This window comes from Atractosteus spatula, chromosome 28 (assembly GCF_055471065.1).
Source record: "Atractosteus spatula isolate fAtrSpa1 chromosome 28, fAtrSpa1.hap1, whole genome shotgun sequence".
Taxonomy (NCBI): Eukaryota; Metazoa; Chordata; class Actinopteri; order Semionotiformes; family Lepisosteidae; genus Atractosteus; species Atractosteus spatula.
Genome location: NC_142733.1, coordinates 7,423,880 through 7,441,359, shown reverse-complemented (window position 1 = coordinate 7,441,359; position 17,480 = coordinate 7,423,880). Strand labels below are relative to the sequence as shown.

The window sequence follows — 17,480 nt, the reverse complement described above, 5'->3', positions numbered from 1 at the left end:
GTGTCGTCTTCTCCCTTTCGCCTGCTTGAAACCACTTTTGGCTCCTGCGTGTGCCGAGTCCAGCACTCGTGCTGGTGTGTGTGTTTGCATACCCCGTCTTCTGCAGAGAAAACCTTCAGACTTGAACATACAGCTCCGCAGTTCAATGGGCGTTTGTTGGTTTGTTTGGAGATCAGGATTCCTCGTCTGAAACACTATCGTGGCATGGAAAGAATTGTTCAGACAGGCAGATCCTGATCCCTACTTTAGAATCCCTGCCGAGGTCGGCACTTGTACACCTTGGGATTCCCCCTCATTGGGAATCCTGAACTGGAATCGCCTCTCCCTGCTTGAGGCTTGGCACTTAGTTTCAGGGCTCTTGTTAGCCAATGAGAAGAGACGGGAGTAACCCCTCAAGGTAAAACAGCTGGCCGTTGGGAGCTGTGAGAAGATTCCGCTGTTGCTGAATCCTGTGCATCCTGAATCCTGTTTTTTTACAGGAGGACGATTTAATCAAAGTGCCAAAGGTAGGTGGTAAAATTTAACAGTTGAGCTGTCTTCCCTCAGGGTAGGCTGTTTCTCTGCTGGAAGGTGAGCTCTGCAGTGGCGGAGGCGAGATTTACTGTCCTGAAGAGGCCTGCTTAAAACATTCCTCCAGGAGCCGCCTTCATCCCGCTTGGAGTAAGCCATGCTTGAAATGGGGTATGGGGAGGGACAGAAGGACTTGGTAATCAAAATCGCAATGTACTCCGAAGCAAAAGTTGAAATCGCAACGACAACCGTGGCGAAATTCTTATGTTCCTACAAGACGATGTACATTTTGGTTTGTTTCATCTGCACATCCTTCCGTTTGATTTGCTCTGAGGATTTGAGTCCAATGGGCTTGTTTCTGTTTGAAAACCCACTGCAATGCCAGATGTCTTTCAATTACACTGTAAGATACCAGTGTAGCCCAAATCTATTTTTTTAGATTTATAACATTGTTTATTACCTTGAGGTTAAAATTCTAGTCACTTACCGTAGCCCTGCTCAGTGTGTTTTCCAACTCGGTACTTTTCCAAGGCCGACAAAGTGGTTTTAGACTTAAGCACATAAAGCGATTTATTTATGTGGTGTTAAAATCTTAAACCTAATGAAGACAAGCAGCACCAGCTTCTTCTAAGTCGAATAAGCCTTTAATTTCATTAAAACTCCAAAACTGGGCTGCACTGTGCAGACTGCGTGAGCTTGTTGCTCACGTTTGCAGTCAAAAGTCCTTGTGTGAACTGGTGTGGTGTTGAATTGGATCATCTATCTTTCACTTTTTAGGTTTCAATTAAAATGACTTAGAATAATACATCTTAACAGGAGGCATGCTTAAACAATCTCACACCAAAACAAGGGGCATATTAACATGCTCACATGGCCCGCTTGTGTTTACTGTGTCTAGCTCTATAGTTTTATTGTGCTTCTACAGAAATCAGAGATTTGAGATTTTTGATGGATTTTATTTGGAGACAAAAAGTGAAACAAATTTGGAATGGAGCTTTAAGCTTTTGTCATGTCATGGAGTGTGGTGGAAGCCCAGTCGCCAGTTTCTCATTAGCCCTTCAGTGCTACACTGAACTGGAAGGAAATATAGCTCAATATAGCCCATTTAGCTCAAATCCCGTTCTTGGAACAGATGGGAAATACATTTTTTAATTATCCACCTACAACTCTTGTTTCCTACTACACCAAAACTTTAGAACTCCATACCACAGATGCAGTAGGTCAGAAATTAGATTATTTCACTTATTCATTTCAAATCATAATTCTGGACATAAGGCCTTTTGAAACATTTCAATCTGTACTCTAGGACATTTAAAACTCATAATCATATCTACCTAAGTGCCCCCAATATAGTCGGACTTAAAGAAATCCCAGTGATGTTTTACTTTAATTGCATAGGCCTGAGGTTCACCTGGGATCCTGTGAACACCTGTGCTTTTCAGAATGCCTGAGGGGATAGCTCTGTTGTGTTTCAGGAATAATTTTAGACTCCCATTACAACTGTTTTGCACAGACTTGGTTTTGGGGCACTGTGGAACAAGCCTGTGCACAGAGAGCAAAATTCCTGTTTGTCATGTGCCAGCGTGGATAGATCTCTTCTGGTTTTTCATGGGTCTCGTTCAATCTGAAAAATTGGTGCATCCACCTTGTGCGAGAGCTGCTTTGAAAAAAGAAATAGCCCCTCTGAAAATACAGTGTCTCATGTTTTTATTTCTTAGGCACAGGTTTTATGACTTGAGACTAGAAGTGCATGCCAGGGGAATTCTTATTTCATAGTTTTCAGGAGTGGTATAGGCACTTCTTAGACATCTGAAATTTTATGCATCTTAATTTAAATCATCTAGATAAAAATCTGGTAGACATCTGTTAATGTTATTGCTCACATTCATGTGCCCTGATGCTCTTTTTAAACATGATATGGATTATGTGTAATTAATTAAGAAGCAGAAGGAAATCTTTCAGGAAATATGCTGTCATTGAGGAGCATTTAAAATCCAGTCTCTCTTTACAGATTATTTCATTTAGAGATCCACCTTGCTTTTCAAATCATATTTATACAATAAACTTTTTATTAAACGTTTTGTATCATTAATTGGAATCTATATACATTAGATGAGCTCCTTCTGTCTGTTTTTTCTTCTAACTTAGAAGTCTTTAACTCATTAAAATAGAAATGCACCAGCAAAAAAAGAAAATAAAAGTCCAGAGAACAAGGAAAGGTGGAGTTTCAGTTACATTTTATTGTAATCAAGTCAAAACATGTTTCAGCCTTTTGTATAAAGATTTTCTTCTTTTTTAAAAAAAGTAGGAGGTTGGAAAAAAAAGTGGCATTTTCTTCAGAAACAAGAAGCATGAGATGCACAGTATAAATTACTGCAGTAGTTAACAGAGGAATCTTGCTCACTCAACAGAACTTTAAATTAAAAGGACAAGAACAAAACCAGAGAGATCACATAAAAAATAAAATAACCACTGCTACAAAAAACAATAATCTTCAAAACCTGTACAAAGGTAGCAGCTTCTAATCTATTATCCCCCTTTATTTACAGGAATCGGGGTCAGTCAGAGCTGTGCATGGCAGTCAATGTGACTGAAAGAGAAGTCTCCACTCACTCAGCAAGTGGAGAGAGCGCCTTGGTTTTTAGGATAATCTGAGGTCACATTCAGGGTCAAATCTGGAGGCAGAGCTGCGTTTCTTGGGATTCGAATGAACGCATCTTCTTCTCCTTTCAGAATCCTTTGGTTTTTCTTGGCTAAATGATAAAACTTGACTTGCAAAAGTGACTTTTTCTGCTTCATATTCGTGGCAGTCATGCTACCTAAACTGAATTCTGCCGTCCTGTTGCCTTTGCGACATTTCCTGACCCTTTTTTACGTTGGTTCATGTATCCTAAAAGAAAACGTGCAGACGAGTGCAAAACAATTTTGGTTTTTGGCACTCAAAAATGACCAAGCGCAGGGAAGGATTTGACCCGGAACTGGACCTCTACACAGATTATCCAGAATGACATCTAACAAACAGACATAAGCCATGTTATTTTGTGCGTTGCGTTTCTCTGGGGGCCGGACTGTACTGGCAGCGGGTGGATGTCCCCCCAGCCAACCCCCCCCCCCCCAAACCATTTCTTCAGTGTATGCCTTGGTCGTTAGTTCAGCCATGTTGTAGGATGTGTTGAGAACATTTCTCTCCTGCGTAACAGAAATCTCTTGACCTGTGAACATTTAAACCTGTGACCCTTTAAAATATGGTCTAAAGGCAGTCAATAAAGCACAAAGTAAAAGTTAAAAGCTGAAGGAAACAATAACTGCAGCATACAGCACAATGTTTCAGTAGAACGGCTGTGGTCTGGCACTAACACAGTGAAACAATATCCAAATAGTAAGCTACTTACTAGGTTTTTCTTAAATTACATAAGTATATATATATAAAAATCTGCATTGTTCTGTTGCATTATCTAAGGAAATCATTGTTTAAACATTAGCTTTGGAAATGTACTTTTAGACAATAGCTAGGCCCTGTCTCTTGAGCTATGGCCGATTTGGTTGCTGTGCCAAGCAGATTGAGTCAGGGTCTGTGATGACTAGTGCGAATTGCAGTGACAACACTATCCGCTGTCTCCGTGCTGTTCTTCTGCAGGAGAAACTAAACAGCGAGGCTCATCCTGCGGGCTCACTCATCCCGGCACCGGAAAGCTCTCCCTGTTAGTGCACTTCGGTCCAACACAAAATCGAATCCGGTTCCCCCGAGAGGTGCAGCCGCCCTCCCTTACAAGTCGTATTCGGTCTCGACGGGGGCGATCTTCATGAGGGTGGACTTCAGAGGATAATAGCGCCCCCTCCAGGTCTTCCAAAACATGCCCTGCTTCCTCTCGTGCCTCTGGCGTGGGATGTTATGGAAATACCTCCCGTTCAGATTGGACCGGCCACAGTTGCTGAACCACCAGCCACCTGCAGGGGGAGACCAGCGAGAAAACAGACTCAGGCCCAGCACTTCAGGAGCCGTCCTGTATGTAGGCTTTGCTAAAATCCCCAGCAACTGCAAGGTTATCGTATACTTCAGGCATTTGCTAAGAAACAGATATTTAGTACCATTTTAACAAACGCAACGTTTCAGCTGTGAAGGCTTCACAGCCGAAACGTTCTGTTTTCTCTCTTCTCTTTTCAGCATGGAATAAACCTATTACTTGTTCCTTTGCAGACTACGCATGCTGACACAGCTACCCACCGGAACCATTTTAACAAATGCTGTCTTTCCTGTGATCCATTTATACCCTATTTAACAGACATTTGGGGGTTGTAATTTTACAAAAACCCTCTAATGTCGAAGCAGGAACCCTAAAGGTGACTCTTGGCATTCTTGAAAGACATCGCTTTGCGATTGCTAACCCTCCACCCTGCCCCCTTCCTGCTCGGTCACTTTTAAGTAGCCTGAACAGTTGAAAGCCATAGCAAGGAGACTCACCGGTGAGGTGCTTGGCGCAGTTCATGTCCAGCTTGCTGTCGTTGTCTCTGTCTTGGGTGGAGAACGGCAGACCAGAGGGCTCGCTGCTCAGCGCGCTCTCCACACTTCCCAGCGGCCGCTCCTGAAGGTGGAGGGAGTAGTTGGTCCCTTCCCCGTCTAGTTGGAAAGGGAGCTGGATGCTCTGCGCTTTGTCGTCCCAATCTGTCAGCTGCACATGCAGGACATAACTTCCTTGCTTTGACAAGGCGTGAATCTTCTCCAGTCCCAGCCAGAATTCACCTGGAAGGAGGGGAAGAAATCCAAAGAACAGCTTAGACTCTAGTCTATCAGAACATGTGTCACCGAAGGTGATGAAATGTGATGTAACATCCATTTGCTTATTTGGAAAACACAAGGAAGAGAATGTCTATATCGGGCACCCTAAGCTCTGTCTGTCAAAAGCCATGATTAAAATGTCACCTAACATGTGGATTACAGACCAGGAAGATCTCATTAAATGGTGAGATAAGCATGACGCTTAGCAGCAAAGACGCATTTACAAGGATTTATGACATCTTTGGAATGGATTTGATTTGTCTGAAAGTGCTGGGCTTATGGTAATGTCCCTTGTTTCTATGTTTGGGGTTCATTTATGCAACTGCTTCAGACAAGCTCATGGAGTTCTATTCTGCTTTCACGCCTCTCGGAATGTGGGAGGCCAGTGCGATCCTCTAATTTACAAGGAAAATTGGGGCTGTTTATCATAAGGCATGATTTCCTCAAGCTTGGATATTTACCATCCAGACTGCCGAAGCCATTCTTGTAGGCCTGCCAGGGTTGATCAAAATCCACTGAGCCATCCTGACGCCTTTGAACAACTGTCTGTCCACCTTCTGTTGGGGAAGAGAGAAGCAGGCACAGGGATAAGCTGAGGCGTTTGCTTACTGATGTCACAGGCATTACTGGATATGACTGAAAAGAACTTACTCCACAAAACACAACTTTGCTTTCTGTCCATTTAAAAAAAATGATTTTGGATTGCTTTATAGGAATATATAGATGCTCTGACTTAATAAGGCTTTGTGGTTAGGTATGTCCTTTCCAACACAAAGTGGAGACATTAAAATGCTGTCTCCTTATGTACTCCAGGATCTGTTGTTTATTCCTTCAAAGAAAAAGCAGAAAGCCCCCTCCCCATCTCTTGCGTTGGTTTCTACACTTCTGCCATCTCTTCTCACGCAGGTTTGACTCACCAGCTGTCATTTCACAGTAGACCTGGAAGGGCTGAGAGTTGATAGGCTGGACAGTGTAGACCCCACTTTTTCTCTCTCCCCTCAGGAACAGCACGTGACAGTCAGAGGCCATGTCTGCAACAAGAATGAAAAGACCAGTAAATTCACATGGCTGCTTATTAAAGGTAAGCATAATAGATCATCATTGTTTTCCTTTCTAAGCTGCTACAAAGGTCAACTTTTCACACTTCGAGCGCTGTTCTTTAAGTAAATGACGAGGGGTGCATATAATCGATCATATTTTTTTTACCTCGTTAGTACTTTAAATTACACTAAACCTTAGGTTTAACGGACTTTGGATTTCAAGGGCAGAAATCTCTTAAAAGGGAATTTTTGTTTATAAAATCTGAAATACCAGAGTTTCCCTGCAATAACAATGAGATGCACAAAAAATAAAACATAAAGTCAAAATAAATACCACTGTTTGAAAGTTTGAAATTCAGGAATATCAATGTGGTAGGTGGTGGTGGTAGTGGTAGTCCAAGTGCTTATGATGTGTGTTGTGTTTCGTGTGCTTTACCAAAGTTTATACCTTAATTTATGCCATTTGAAATAATGAGTTTGTGTAATGATGAAATTCACGGGAAAACATTTTACTCACTGTGTTGATTGCAATTGTTAAAAATAAGTCAAAAGATCCAGAAAGCTTATATAGAATAAATCTTTCTTTTCTATCATATTCTGCAATGATAGACACCCCTTCCTTCTTTTTGTCATATAAACCAAGGGTTTTACTGTAATGTTTATTTACATAAATCAGAACAAACACAATACTTTTAATCTGATATCATTACAAGAAAGCTAAGTGGAATCATCCTGAAACCCATACATTTGTACTCCAACTAGTAACTATATTATTAATGTGCTTTTGTTTGAGCTTTGAGGAGAGTAAATATTTAAACAGTGTTTACTGGAAAAAAAAACCAACAGATAAATTCGAAACCCTGGTTTCAGCTCTATGACCTCCTAGAACTTTGTACTTTTCAGAAGAAAGACTGTCAGCATCAAGCTCGTCTGTGGACCCAGGGCCAAAGTCCTGTTTTCATTGTCACTGAAAACCAAAACACAGGCTCTCTGATGTCAGAAGATGGTCAAATATTTCACACATTCTTCAGCAGAACAGTGTGTGTTGAGAGGAGAAAGGGTTGAGCAGGCTGTGATGAACTTTCACCTAAATTCTGGTCTGGCTTGGGACTAGTAAAAAAAAAAAACCCTTCCCCACCTTTTATTACTACATGGTTTGCCACTCTGCTTCTAACTCTTCTGACATTTCCGAACTCATCGCCAGGAGCTGTGAAGATGTGGTTCTGTGGTTCTGAACAGGCAGAGTTGTCTTTTTAATGGTTCACCACCCACTCAGAATCCAGAAACATAAAACTGCCTCCCGTGATGTAATGGGGTGTATCTGTGTCTCTTTGGGTTTTACTCGGCTCCTTTCTGTAGATTGAACTGTGACGGGCTGCTGGATGCACTGTGAGGCCTTTGTGTTAAGCAGGCCTTTGGGATTCCTGCTATTGTGCTAAGGTGCCCAGAACTGCGCACAAGTTAACTTTGCTGAACACCGAAGGCCATGCAGCCTAAACTCAGGAGCGTCTTGTAGTAAACATGACCTTTATCCTAGTTCTGGTGCTCTATGCCAGTCTGTGCTGCCTCATACAGAGGCCCCTCAGTATTCCTCGCAGACTCTGACACCTGGCCTCCCTCCCCTGTCAGCCACGCCAAGCTCACGTGCACACTTGACAGGCTCTTACACTTATACCGTGTGGCCTTGGAGTGCACAAGAACGAGTTGCTAGACAGAGCAGGGCCACAAGACCTTCAAGAAGAGAAAACATGTGCTGCCTATGGGCTTCTGTATATCGGAGTGTTTATATATAGATACAGACCCACTCACTTAGAGTCTGTGGAACAACAATCACTACTGACATACAGTCATTTTCAAAAAAGGTTAAACAGTCTGTAAACTCTGGTACATACACACTACATACAAAGGCAGATGTCTGACTTAAAATCAAATCTCCCCAGATGTAAGATGAAGATAGAGGGGTAGCAGTGAACTGTGTATAAAATAAGCAATTATAAGACAAAGAGTAGTGTGTATTGGGGGGGACAGTTCAACTTTCACATACTTCTCATTGTAACAGCTGGGATAGAGCTGTTAGATTTGGGGGGGGGGGGGGGGGGGTAGGGTGTAGGCGGGGGTTGTCTGGCTCTGACAGAACTAGGAGAAAGGTTATCCATCCTTGAGGAATGGAGAATATGTGTGTTTATGCGCAGAGAGGGTGAGAAGGCAGGGGAGGGAGACTAGTGTCTTCGGAAAAACAAAGGGAAGTCTGTACAAAGTTCACGAGCTTAAATTAAAGCGCTCCCTCTTCTCTAGCAGCCCGGCTCTTCTCGGGCTTGGCTCAGACCCACGTTCCCTTCCCAGGCAACTGTTTTACTTGTAGCTAACCCCCCCCTCCCCCCACCTTCAAGCCCTCTGCCCGTCCAAGTTTTAAACAAATCCTTCTGTTCCGAGTCCACTGGAGTGCTTAGCAAACAGTCCGTGTTGTGCGAACTCTCCCCTACTTGGTCTGGTGCCAAAAAGAGACTTGCAAAATTCTTCAGAATCCATCTGACGTCACAGTGTAGGGATTCTGCATCAGGAACTGCTAGTTTAAGACTTTTAGCCATTTTCTTTGCTTTTGGCCAGAGCGTCACCCTTCACCCAGTTACTCTAAGGAACTGGAAAACAACAGGACCTTAACCACACTCCTGTGTTGTTGTTGTTGTTGTTTAATCTCGTAAGTAGCAACTCAAAAATACAGATTAGCTCCAGCTCGTCTGGAGCATTTTAGATCTGCGATGTGTTAATGGATTTTGATTGTCCCCACCCAAAAAAAAATTGAATTCTAATTTTCTGTTTTACTCATGAAATCCATTGTAATACTTTAAGTCCTACTGACCTGCCAAGCAACAGGACTTTAATCAAAGTGTTGTCTGATATAGATTCAAATTATTAACAAACTGAATAACACCCCCAACAGGACATCAGTCATGGACTCTGAATGTAGACTGCAATTATAAATATTTCTAGAAAAATACAAAGGAAATCCTCACCACTAATCTACCCCCCGACGCTCCTAGACTCTTAAGTTCATTGATCATCTACCTGCCTTTCTGATCCCATTAATGAAAGAAACGGATACTATTCAAAGACCCCACAAACAGAACAAAATCACTAAAATGTTACTTTAAAGAATTAACATACAGTATATATAAATGAGAGAGAGTTTTCTGGTAAGAAATGTATTTGGAAGGATGTGTCTCCAGACAGAGTGTGCCGATTGCCGACTCTGCATGACTTCCAGTTCAGCTCAGCTCACTCCGCTATAAAAAAAGGGAAAGAATCGGTTCTGCTAATTCACTACAGCTACCGCCCCCTCTTTGTTCTGTAAAACTGGAATCTGCCCCCCCCCCCGCCTTGACTCAGCCCCGGACTGAACCTTCTATCGAGCTCTGAACTTTCCTCTACTTGGCGACTCACCAAGTTTCAAGATCCTGTTAAATCCAGACGGTATTTTAACAAACGGAAATGCATATACTGATGTTTTCAAATCTGGTACATCCAGGTTTTAAATGCTCTGTTTCTGACGCTGTCCCCCGGGAGCAGTCTGTGAAGCACGATCTTGCTTCGCTCAACTCAACTTACCGGCAGGGGAGTCGGCTTGCTCGGCGCTGGCGTCCCGCGCCACTTCCACCACTTTGCGCTTGAGGAAGCTTCTGAGGCCGGGACTCGCCGCTCTGCCCTGATCGATCTGCACACCAAGCAACGTCGTGTTAGGGAAGTCTGGTAGCGCTCGGAGGCTGATTGAAGCCTATCCACTTTTCCTTGACACCGCGATGTTCATTTTAGGTTTCGCGGTCGGTGACGCACTGTTAGGGCTTACCAACACCACTAATCAAAAAATTTAGGACTGAGTCTTTACACCGGACAAGTATGTTTCAGGAAAACGCCGGATGCAACTTAAATTGCAAGACGAGACAGCTGCAACCGCAGTGCCTGTGCATCCTACCTGGTTCTGCAGGTTCCGGATTCGGATGTTCTGCTTGTCCAGTTTGTCCTGCTGTTGTCTGATCCTTTCCACCAGATCATCGATGCGCTGGTTCTGCGCTTCCACCACCGACTGGAACAAGCAAACGCGCAAAGTTGAAGCCTCGTTGCTTTAATTCAAGCAGAGTTTCACAGCTGACATTTGCAAAGGATAACGCTATATAACTTTCTTCTGTTTCAGTACAATAATGAAACATGAATCTGTTTTATCGTGCATTTTAATTGTTTCTCGGTCCTGAGCAAGCTAACAAGTCAATACTTCAAGTAAAGCCGTTACTGTGTTAGTTTAAGTGCAAGTTCACTCCATTTTAAATGGGAGCTACACGGTTTTAGCAAAAACCTGAATCAAGTTCAAGGCTACAGTTTTCATTTCTTCCCACAATGACAATGAAAAGGTACACAGTGACATTACAAGCTTTTATTTTTTTTCTGTTGTTTCGTTCTGAGACAGGGAGCGATTTTGTTATATAATAGCGGAAAAGTCCCGAGCTCTCGCCCGGCTTGACCTTCCTCATCGCTTTTGTTACAAAAGTCTGGGAAGCTCATCAGCCAGCGGTTTATGCCGTTCACAGTGAACATCGATAGAGCGGTTTCCTAAAAGGGACCAAAATAGATACGGAAATCGGAACACCCTTGTGGATGAACTGCTACGTTTCGCAATGTGCAGTGCAAGAATCGAGACTGCTCCAAAAACGAGAGAGAAAAGGTGTGTGAGGTGGACTGTGGCTGTTACTTGATCTGCTCTTGCGTGTTCTTTGTTTGGAGAGGCTTTGCTGACTCCAGTTTCCTGCACGTACTGCATGTTCAACTTGGCACTGACATCGTGCTTCAAATATCTTTGGAGCTACGCTCTGAGTCTGAGAGAGCTACGTGCCGAATTGAGCCTCTTTATGGTCATTTTTTTTACACTCGGTTACCTGTCCGACCCTTGACACGGTTAAAAGCAATTAAAAAAACAGCTTGGACCTCAAAGTTTGTTTTTAAGTGCCCTAAATCGATGTTAAATAAACAAGAGATTGATTTTGAAGGCTATCCTATTATGCCATTTTCAGCCTATCGTTGTTCTCTCGCACTTGACTGTGGATTTGTTGCTGCTTGTGTTTTTAAATCTCCCACCGAGCCGTGTTCGAAATTTACACCATTCTTCACATTACAAAATTGTAAAACGGATAAATAAAGGGTGTTTGGATGTTCCATCCAACTACTGCTTTGTTTCTAGACCCATGTAAGTTTAAAAAATACATATTTTTAAAAATCGCTAGAATTTCCTTGCTTGCAAAAAACCCCCAACACATTAAGCAATTTTTACTAGAGGAAAAGAGTGGTACAATAACACTACTGAACAGTTTGTTCTGCCTCTTAAGGTCACAAATGAAGTCTGTTGGGCAGCTGGTTATAATAACATGACATCTGTAAAAAAAAAACCCACTGGTTAAGAATAAGAAAAAAAGACATCTGTTACCAGAACCAGGAGAGTTCTGAGGATTGAGAGCTTTTATGAGGACTACTGTACAGTGTTCACTATCTTATCACTTCTAAACCTTTGCTCTTGAGCATAAATGGCAAATCAATTTCAGTTGATCTTTGACGTGCATTTACTGTACTTAATATATGTTTTCCTCCTGCTCTGAAGGCAGGTTTCCTTGCTACTTTGCTTCTAACAGCAGCAGAAAGCCCTAACCCTGCCCCCAGAAAACTCACCTGGATGATCCGGACATCACTGCCACTGGTGCTGAAGTTGGCGTTGCTACTGCCTGGTCCCTGATCTCTCAGCAGCCCGTTCACTTTCTCTTCCAGCTGGCTCATCCTGTCCTGGACTTTCTGACTCTCTCTCTGCATCTTCCTTGCCTTCTCCCTCAGCTCGGCAGAGAGGCTGAGGACGGTGAGCTCGGTGTATTTCAGGCTCTGGGCGTCCGCGCCCAGGACCACGCTGTCCTCCTGCAGCTTCTGGGTCTGCCTGCCCAGCTCGGCCACCGTGCCGTTGAAGGACTTCAGCTTGGCGAAGATCTCCCGGATCTGGCCCTTGGTTTTGTCTACATGCTCCTTGAGGCCGTGGCCCAGCTGCAGGAGCCCGTGGGCGATCACGTTGACATCGTCCCAGGAGGCGAACTGCGCCTTCTTCTCCTTCCCAGCTGTCCCTTTCCTCTCGAAGGTGGGGAAGGCAGCAGCCGACTCCAGCAGGATGGCTGTGCAGAGCACCAGGGCTGCTGCTGCGGTCTTCATCTTCGCTGTCCTCTTTGGTTGCGTCTCTGTTTGGGAATAAGCACAAGTGCTTGCTCTCTCTTTGTTAGCTTGAGTCCTGTTCTGTAACTGCCTTGTTCAGTTGCCTTATATGCAGTACGCTCAGTGCCCATAGCATAGCTAGCTCCTGCATGCTTCCAGCTTGATTGGCTAGCAGTACAGGAGGGGGTGTGGTTCCTTCTGAGATCCTATCGGGTTTCCTACTGCCCTGGACGTTTAACTATTTCTGCTGGAAAGGTACAATGATGAGGATTTTGCCTTCATGTCTTATATCTAAAGTGCGTTCACACAAGATGGTGAAATATAGGTGAGGTATACCCTTTTCACTGCTGGCTTCTCATTTAATGGAAATAAGAACCTGCAATCAGTGTTTAAAATAAAGCTTGGTACAATTCCAATTGGTTTTGCATATAATGGTTCAGTTACAGTATTTACAGCATATACAGGATTATGCAGTGTAATGGAGATACAGACAGAGTCTCAAGACACAGCACTATGAACAACAGAATAGCTCTAGATGTATGGAACAAATTTCATTTTATATTTTGTGTGAATCTAAAGATTTTCTGGCTGTTACCGGTTAACAATAAAGGCAGCTTTCACTAAGACAGATTGTCCTAAAATGTAATTAGTTTATGTCTTGGTATGACTTACACAAACAAATTCCAAGAATTGTTCATAAGAAACGAGTAAAATTCTCTAGATGCCTTGAAATGTGTCTTCAGGGATTGTTTTAAACGGCATTCTTAAGGATTACATGTTTTTGCAGTTGCAAGTCCTAAAGCAGCCAACACTTAAAAAGATCTTGTGTTTCTCCTATTAGTAACACTATTGTTGCACATTTAGTAAAAGGAATTGTACAGCTGTAATAAATGACAGGATGTGTCCTTCCATAAATGAAGAAAAAAAGACTGAATTTTCTGAAAGGAGTCATATAGGAATAATAATGATTCTCAATCACTTTATGTGAAGTATCTATATTTGCACCTATTAATACAGCTCGATATTTCACTGGAGTAATGTGAGTGAATATTTTTACTCAAGGGTACCACTGCAGTGCCTCTTCTGTCAATGTAACCCACCGTCTCCCCCTTACTGTATAGGGCAAGAGCGCTGAGCACTGCAGTTTTAGAAGAAGCATCTTGAGGAAAAGTGACATTTTTTTTTTAGCTTTCTATGCCCACACTTGTGCAATGTCTGATTCCTGTAAGAGTGCAGTTTTGTCTCTGACGTGGTGAGCAGTGGGAGTATTTTTCTCACATTCTCTCTATTTTAGCAAAGTACACTAAGGACAAATAACACATGCGACAGGTGGGAACTCACTCACGACTAAGGGAAAGGTCTAATTAAACAAGACAAGGCATTACTGTCAGTAGTTTTATGTTAACAAAATATAACTTTGCCAACTTTGTTCTATAAGAACAGTTCCTGAAAATCAACACGTATACTGTAGGTGTTGAAATTGAGGAATATGCTGACACAACAGGAAGCAGGTTGTGCCTATGTGTGGACTAGCTTTTTGTGATGTTTTTTTTTTGCAACAGCTATTAGCAGCTCATTCAGTGTGCTCACTGTGCCTCTGCCTCTGAGGGTTGGTCTGAAACACGGCTTTGGAGAGCAGTGTGAGAAGTAGGGGAAAGTTCACCCTGAGAGAATGCCAACATCATGTCTCCGATCCCCAGTCCGAAGCTGACAACTTCCGTGCAGCCCATGCTGTTAGGCTGGAGTTAACCCTTTCCAGACCTGGGGAGAACATCATGCGCTTAAAAATGATCCAGAACCACACCATCTTTCTGAAGAGATTCTTGTTGTTTCAGCACAACATTTGAAGGAAAATCGTAGTCCACAGCAGACTGTTGTGTGATGTAATCTAATCACCTGGCCTGTTTCCAGAAAGGTGCTGATTAAAGACCAGCTACAATCATGCTTATAAGTGGAAAAAGTCTGTTTTAAAATTGGAAAAGCTCCACTGATATGTGATTTTTTAAAGATTCCTTGTCAAATGACTGTGAAATAATTGGTGCAGGCTGACAGTGGGTAAGAAGAAGTTCAGATGAACATGTGAACTTACCACTCTTTTATTTTTTCCCCCATGGGTCCATGTTGGTCTTGGAATTTTCTACTGTCCCTTTTGTCATCTTCTTTTAATATTGCAGCTGAAAAAAATGTGAATGTCCTGGTTCATTGCGCTGTTCTAAAACCTTAAAGTGAGAAATGGCTTCAGCAGTTCAGTGAAGAGGCCAGACTGTACAAGCCCACAGTGGAATTTAGCCAGGACACCAGGATTAACACTCCTACTCTCATGAACAGTGCTGTGTGATATTTAATGCCAGCAGCCATATCACTCTGCAACTCACAGCTGGCAGCCCACTGAAGCTCAGCAGGTGTGAGCCTGGTCAGTACCTGGATGGGAGACCTGGGAAAAACTAAGGTTGCTGCTGGAAGAGGTGTTAGTGGGGCCAACAGGGGGCGCTCATCCTGTGGTACAGGTGGGTCCTATTGCCCCAGTATAGTGAGGGGGACATAATACTGTAAAACAGGCGCTGTCCTTCGGATGAGACGTAAAAGAGAGGTTCTGACTCTCTGTGGTCATTAAAAAAAAATACCAGGGCGTTTCCCGAAAAGAGTAGGGGTGTTACCCCGGCGTCCTGGCCAAATTTCACATTGGCCCTTACCAATCATGGCCTCCTAATAATCCCCATCTCTGAATGGCTTCATTACTCTGCTCTCCTCTCCACTAATAGCTGATGTGTGGTGAGCGTTCTGGCGCACCTTGTAGTTGTGCCAAATTGCTGAATTTTGACAAACCTATCAATCCCTTTATGACTAAAAGTTAATTCTCTGTAACTGTGTGACTAATGGGTAATTCGTTCACACAGTTAAGGATTGCTACAGTGGAATAGCTATTAGAATTGATGGGAAGGTTTTCTTCTTAATTAACCCTGGCTATAGATAAACAGCATGGTTTTCTCTCAAAGCACTAAATACTTGTTACACCATCACTAGACTTGAGCTGTGAGTAAATAACAAAGAAACAACCACTTGACTCTAAGAGCAGGCAATAAACTGGAGGTATTATTTCTTATTTACAGTAAAAGAAAACAACTTGCAATGATTGATTATTTTTGTCTCTACACTGTTACAAAGGGACATTCAGGAAGCACTCAAGAGCTTCCACGGTTTATTATGTGGTGATGGCACTGGAGTTTTTCTACACTATGGCTCTTCAATGATGGATCTTGTGTTCCCCACCCACCACTCACATCTCGCACGTACAGAGAATGCTGCCAGGAGACAAGGCATGAAAATGACGTCAGTAGTCCCCCCCCCGCCCCCAACCCACACTTCCCATATGTTCCTAACGTCACTGAGTAGCTGAGCATACAGGAAAGAATAGGAAATCCTTGAGCTGTGCTAAAGGCTCTGAGCTGTGCTTAATCGTAGTGTGCAGATCTGCAGTTCTGTACTGTCCATCCTGCTCTGAATCTACAGCAAAAAAAAAATCTAAATGTGTTTTCTTTTTTCTGAACTCCTTTGAAAAGGTGACTCATTTCATACAATTTCTCTATAAGATCTTCCCTGCCATGAAAAGTCACACAAAGTCAGTGTAATGGGCATGTCTTTGAAGCAAAGCACAGAAAAACCATATCTGGACATTTGTCCCAAATGCTTGGTGATCCAGCAAGCATTCATTCCATTGAAAGAATGCATCTGTTAAAGGGACATTGTACCTTTTTTAAAATTTACCAGGTATGTTAATTGAGAGTCGTTTATACAGTTTATTGTTTATTGGAGCAGTTATTTGAAATGCCTCAATCAAAGTTATTACATCCCAGCATATGGACATGTAACATACTAATCTGGAGTCTAGAGCTTTAATCTGCCTCTTGTTCTGTGCTGTTTAGTGACATTTGTTTCATGATTGTAGTTTAGGTTGTGACATTATGGCCAGAATAATCACATTTTCTGGGTGACAAGATCTCAGCTCATGTGGTTGCTTCACACTGGATCTTGTGCATAGATTTTCACAGCACAGCAGGATTCTAATAAACTAAATGTACAAAATGTACTCCAGGGTTTTCAGGACACTTCACATTTCCAAACTCTCTCTTCTGTTTAATTTCTTACACACTTTGTGCTGTCCTGTAAGTGTGCAAAAGGTCAGGCTGGGAGATCATGTGCCCTGAATGCCTCTTTGGCACCTCTGGGTGCTCAGTGGGTGCTGGCATGTGGTTCCAGCCAGCCTTTGATTAACGCTGCCTGCTTCTTCAGGGCACCCCTATAAAGACATAAAAAATGAGCAGTTCCTCATTAACGGCCTAGTAGAAATTAATTCACGCTGAGATTTGAAAGCTCTCTCCATTCTTATTTGCTTAGATCAGTTCAATTATAGGACGTGTTGTTATTTTCCCAGCGTATGCATCAAGGCGCCTGATTCACAGAGGCTGGCCTCGGCATTGAACTAAGCACAGAGCCGTTAGATTGCTGCCTTAGTTCCAGATTTATTCCAAAAGCAGCCGGCATGTGTGGAAGATAAGAACTGAAGATTGTTCACGTCAAAAATATGTGATTTCCCTGCAGTGTACGTGCATAATGGTGGGGGGTTGTTAATTTATGCTCTGCCTGACTTCCCATTATCTAGAGCTGAGCTATAAAATTGTGATAATCTGATTTATCCAATCCATTTATATCTACACAAGCAAATTAAATAAAACTATCAACAGATAGAGCAGTACAACGAAGAGTGTTTAATAATGCAGGGGTCCAGATTTATTAAATAACATTGCACTCAGACGTCAGTGTGACTTATGACCAATTACAGTCCTAGTTGTGGCGAGTCCAGCAATGTACAGACTTTGTTACAAGCTCCCTCTCTCCTAAATAAAAACAGTATTTGCTGAGAC

General features: G+C 42.7%; 1 protein-coding gene across 1 annotated transcript; it reads right to left on the bottom strand.

The window, feature by feature from the left end:
- Positions 1–2,730: 2,730 nt before the first annotated feature.
- Positions 2,731–12,674, bottom strand: angptl4 (angiopoietin like 4). The gene is made up of 7 exons (XM_088907569.1): positions 12,037–12,674; positions 10,298–10,408; positions 9,934–10,039; positions 6,205–6,318; positions 5,749–5,844; positions 4,973–5,251; positions 2,731–4,458 (listed from the first exon to the last, which is right to left on the bottom strand). Exons 1-7 carry the CDS (start codon positions 12,556–12,558, stop codon positions 4,277–4,279), a joined length of 1,410 nt encoding a protein of 469 aa, XP_088763695.1. The 5' UTR covers positions 12,559–12,674; the 3' UTR covers positions 2,731–4,276.
- Positions 12,675–17,480: the final 4,806 nt, after the last annotated feature.

Excerpts from the sequence above, each read along its gene's own strand:
- angptl4 (XM_088907569.1), bottom strand. The coding sequence starts at position 12,558 with ATGAAGACCGCAGCAGCAGCCCTGGTGCTCTGCACAGCCATCCTGCTG. Across the intron at positions 5,845-6,204 it reads CTACTGTGAAATGACAGCTG|AAGGTGGACAGACAGTTGTT; the intron begins GTGAGTCAAACC and ends CTTCCCCAACAG. Across the intron at positions 4,459-4,972 it reads CTGCGCCAAGCACCTCACCG|GTGGCTGGTGGTTCAGCAAC; the intron begins GTGAGTCTCCTT and ends CTCCCCCTGCAG.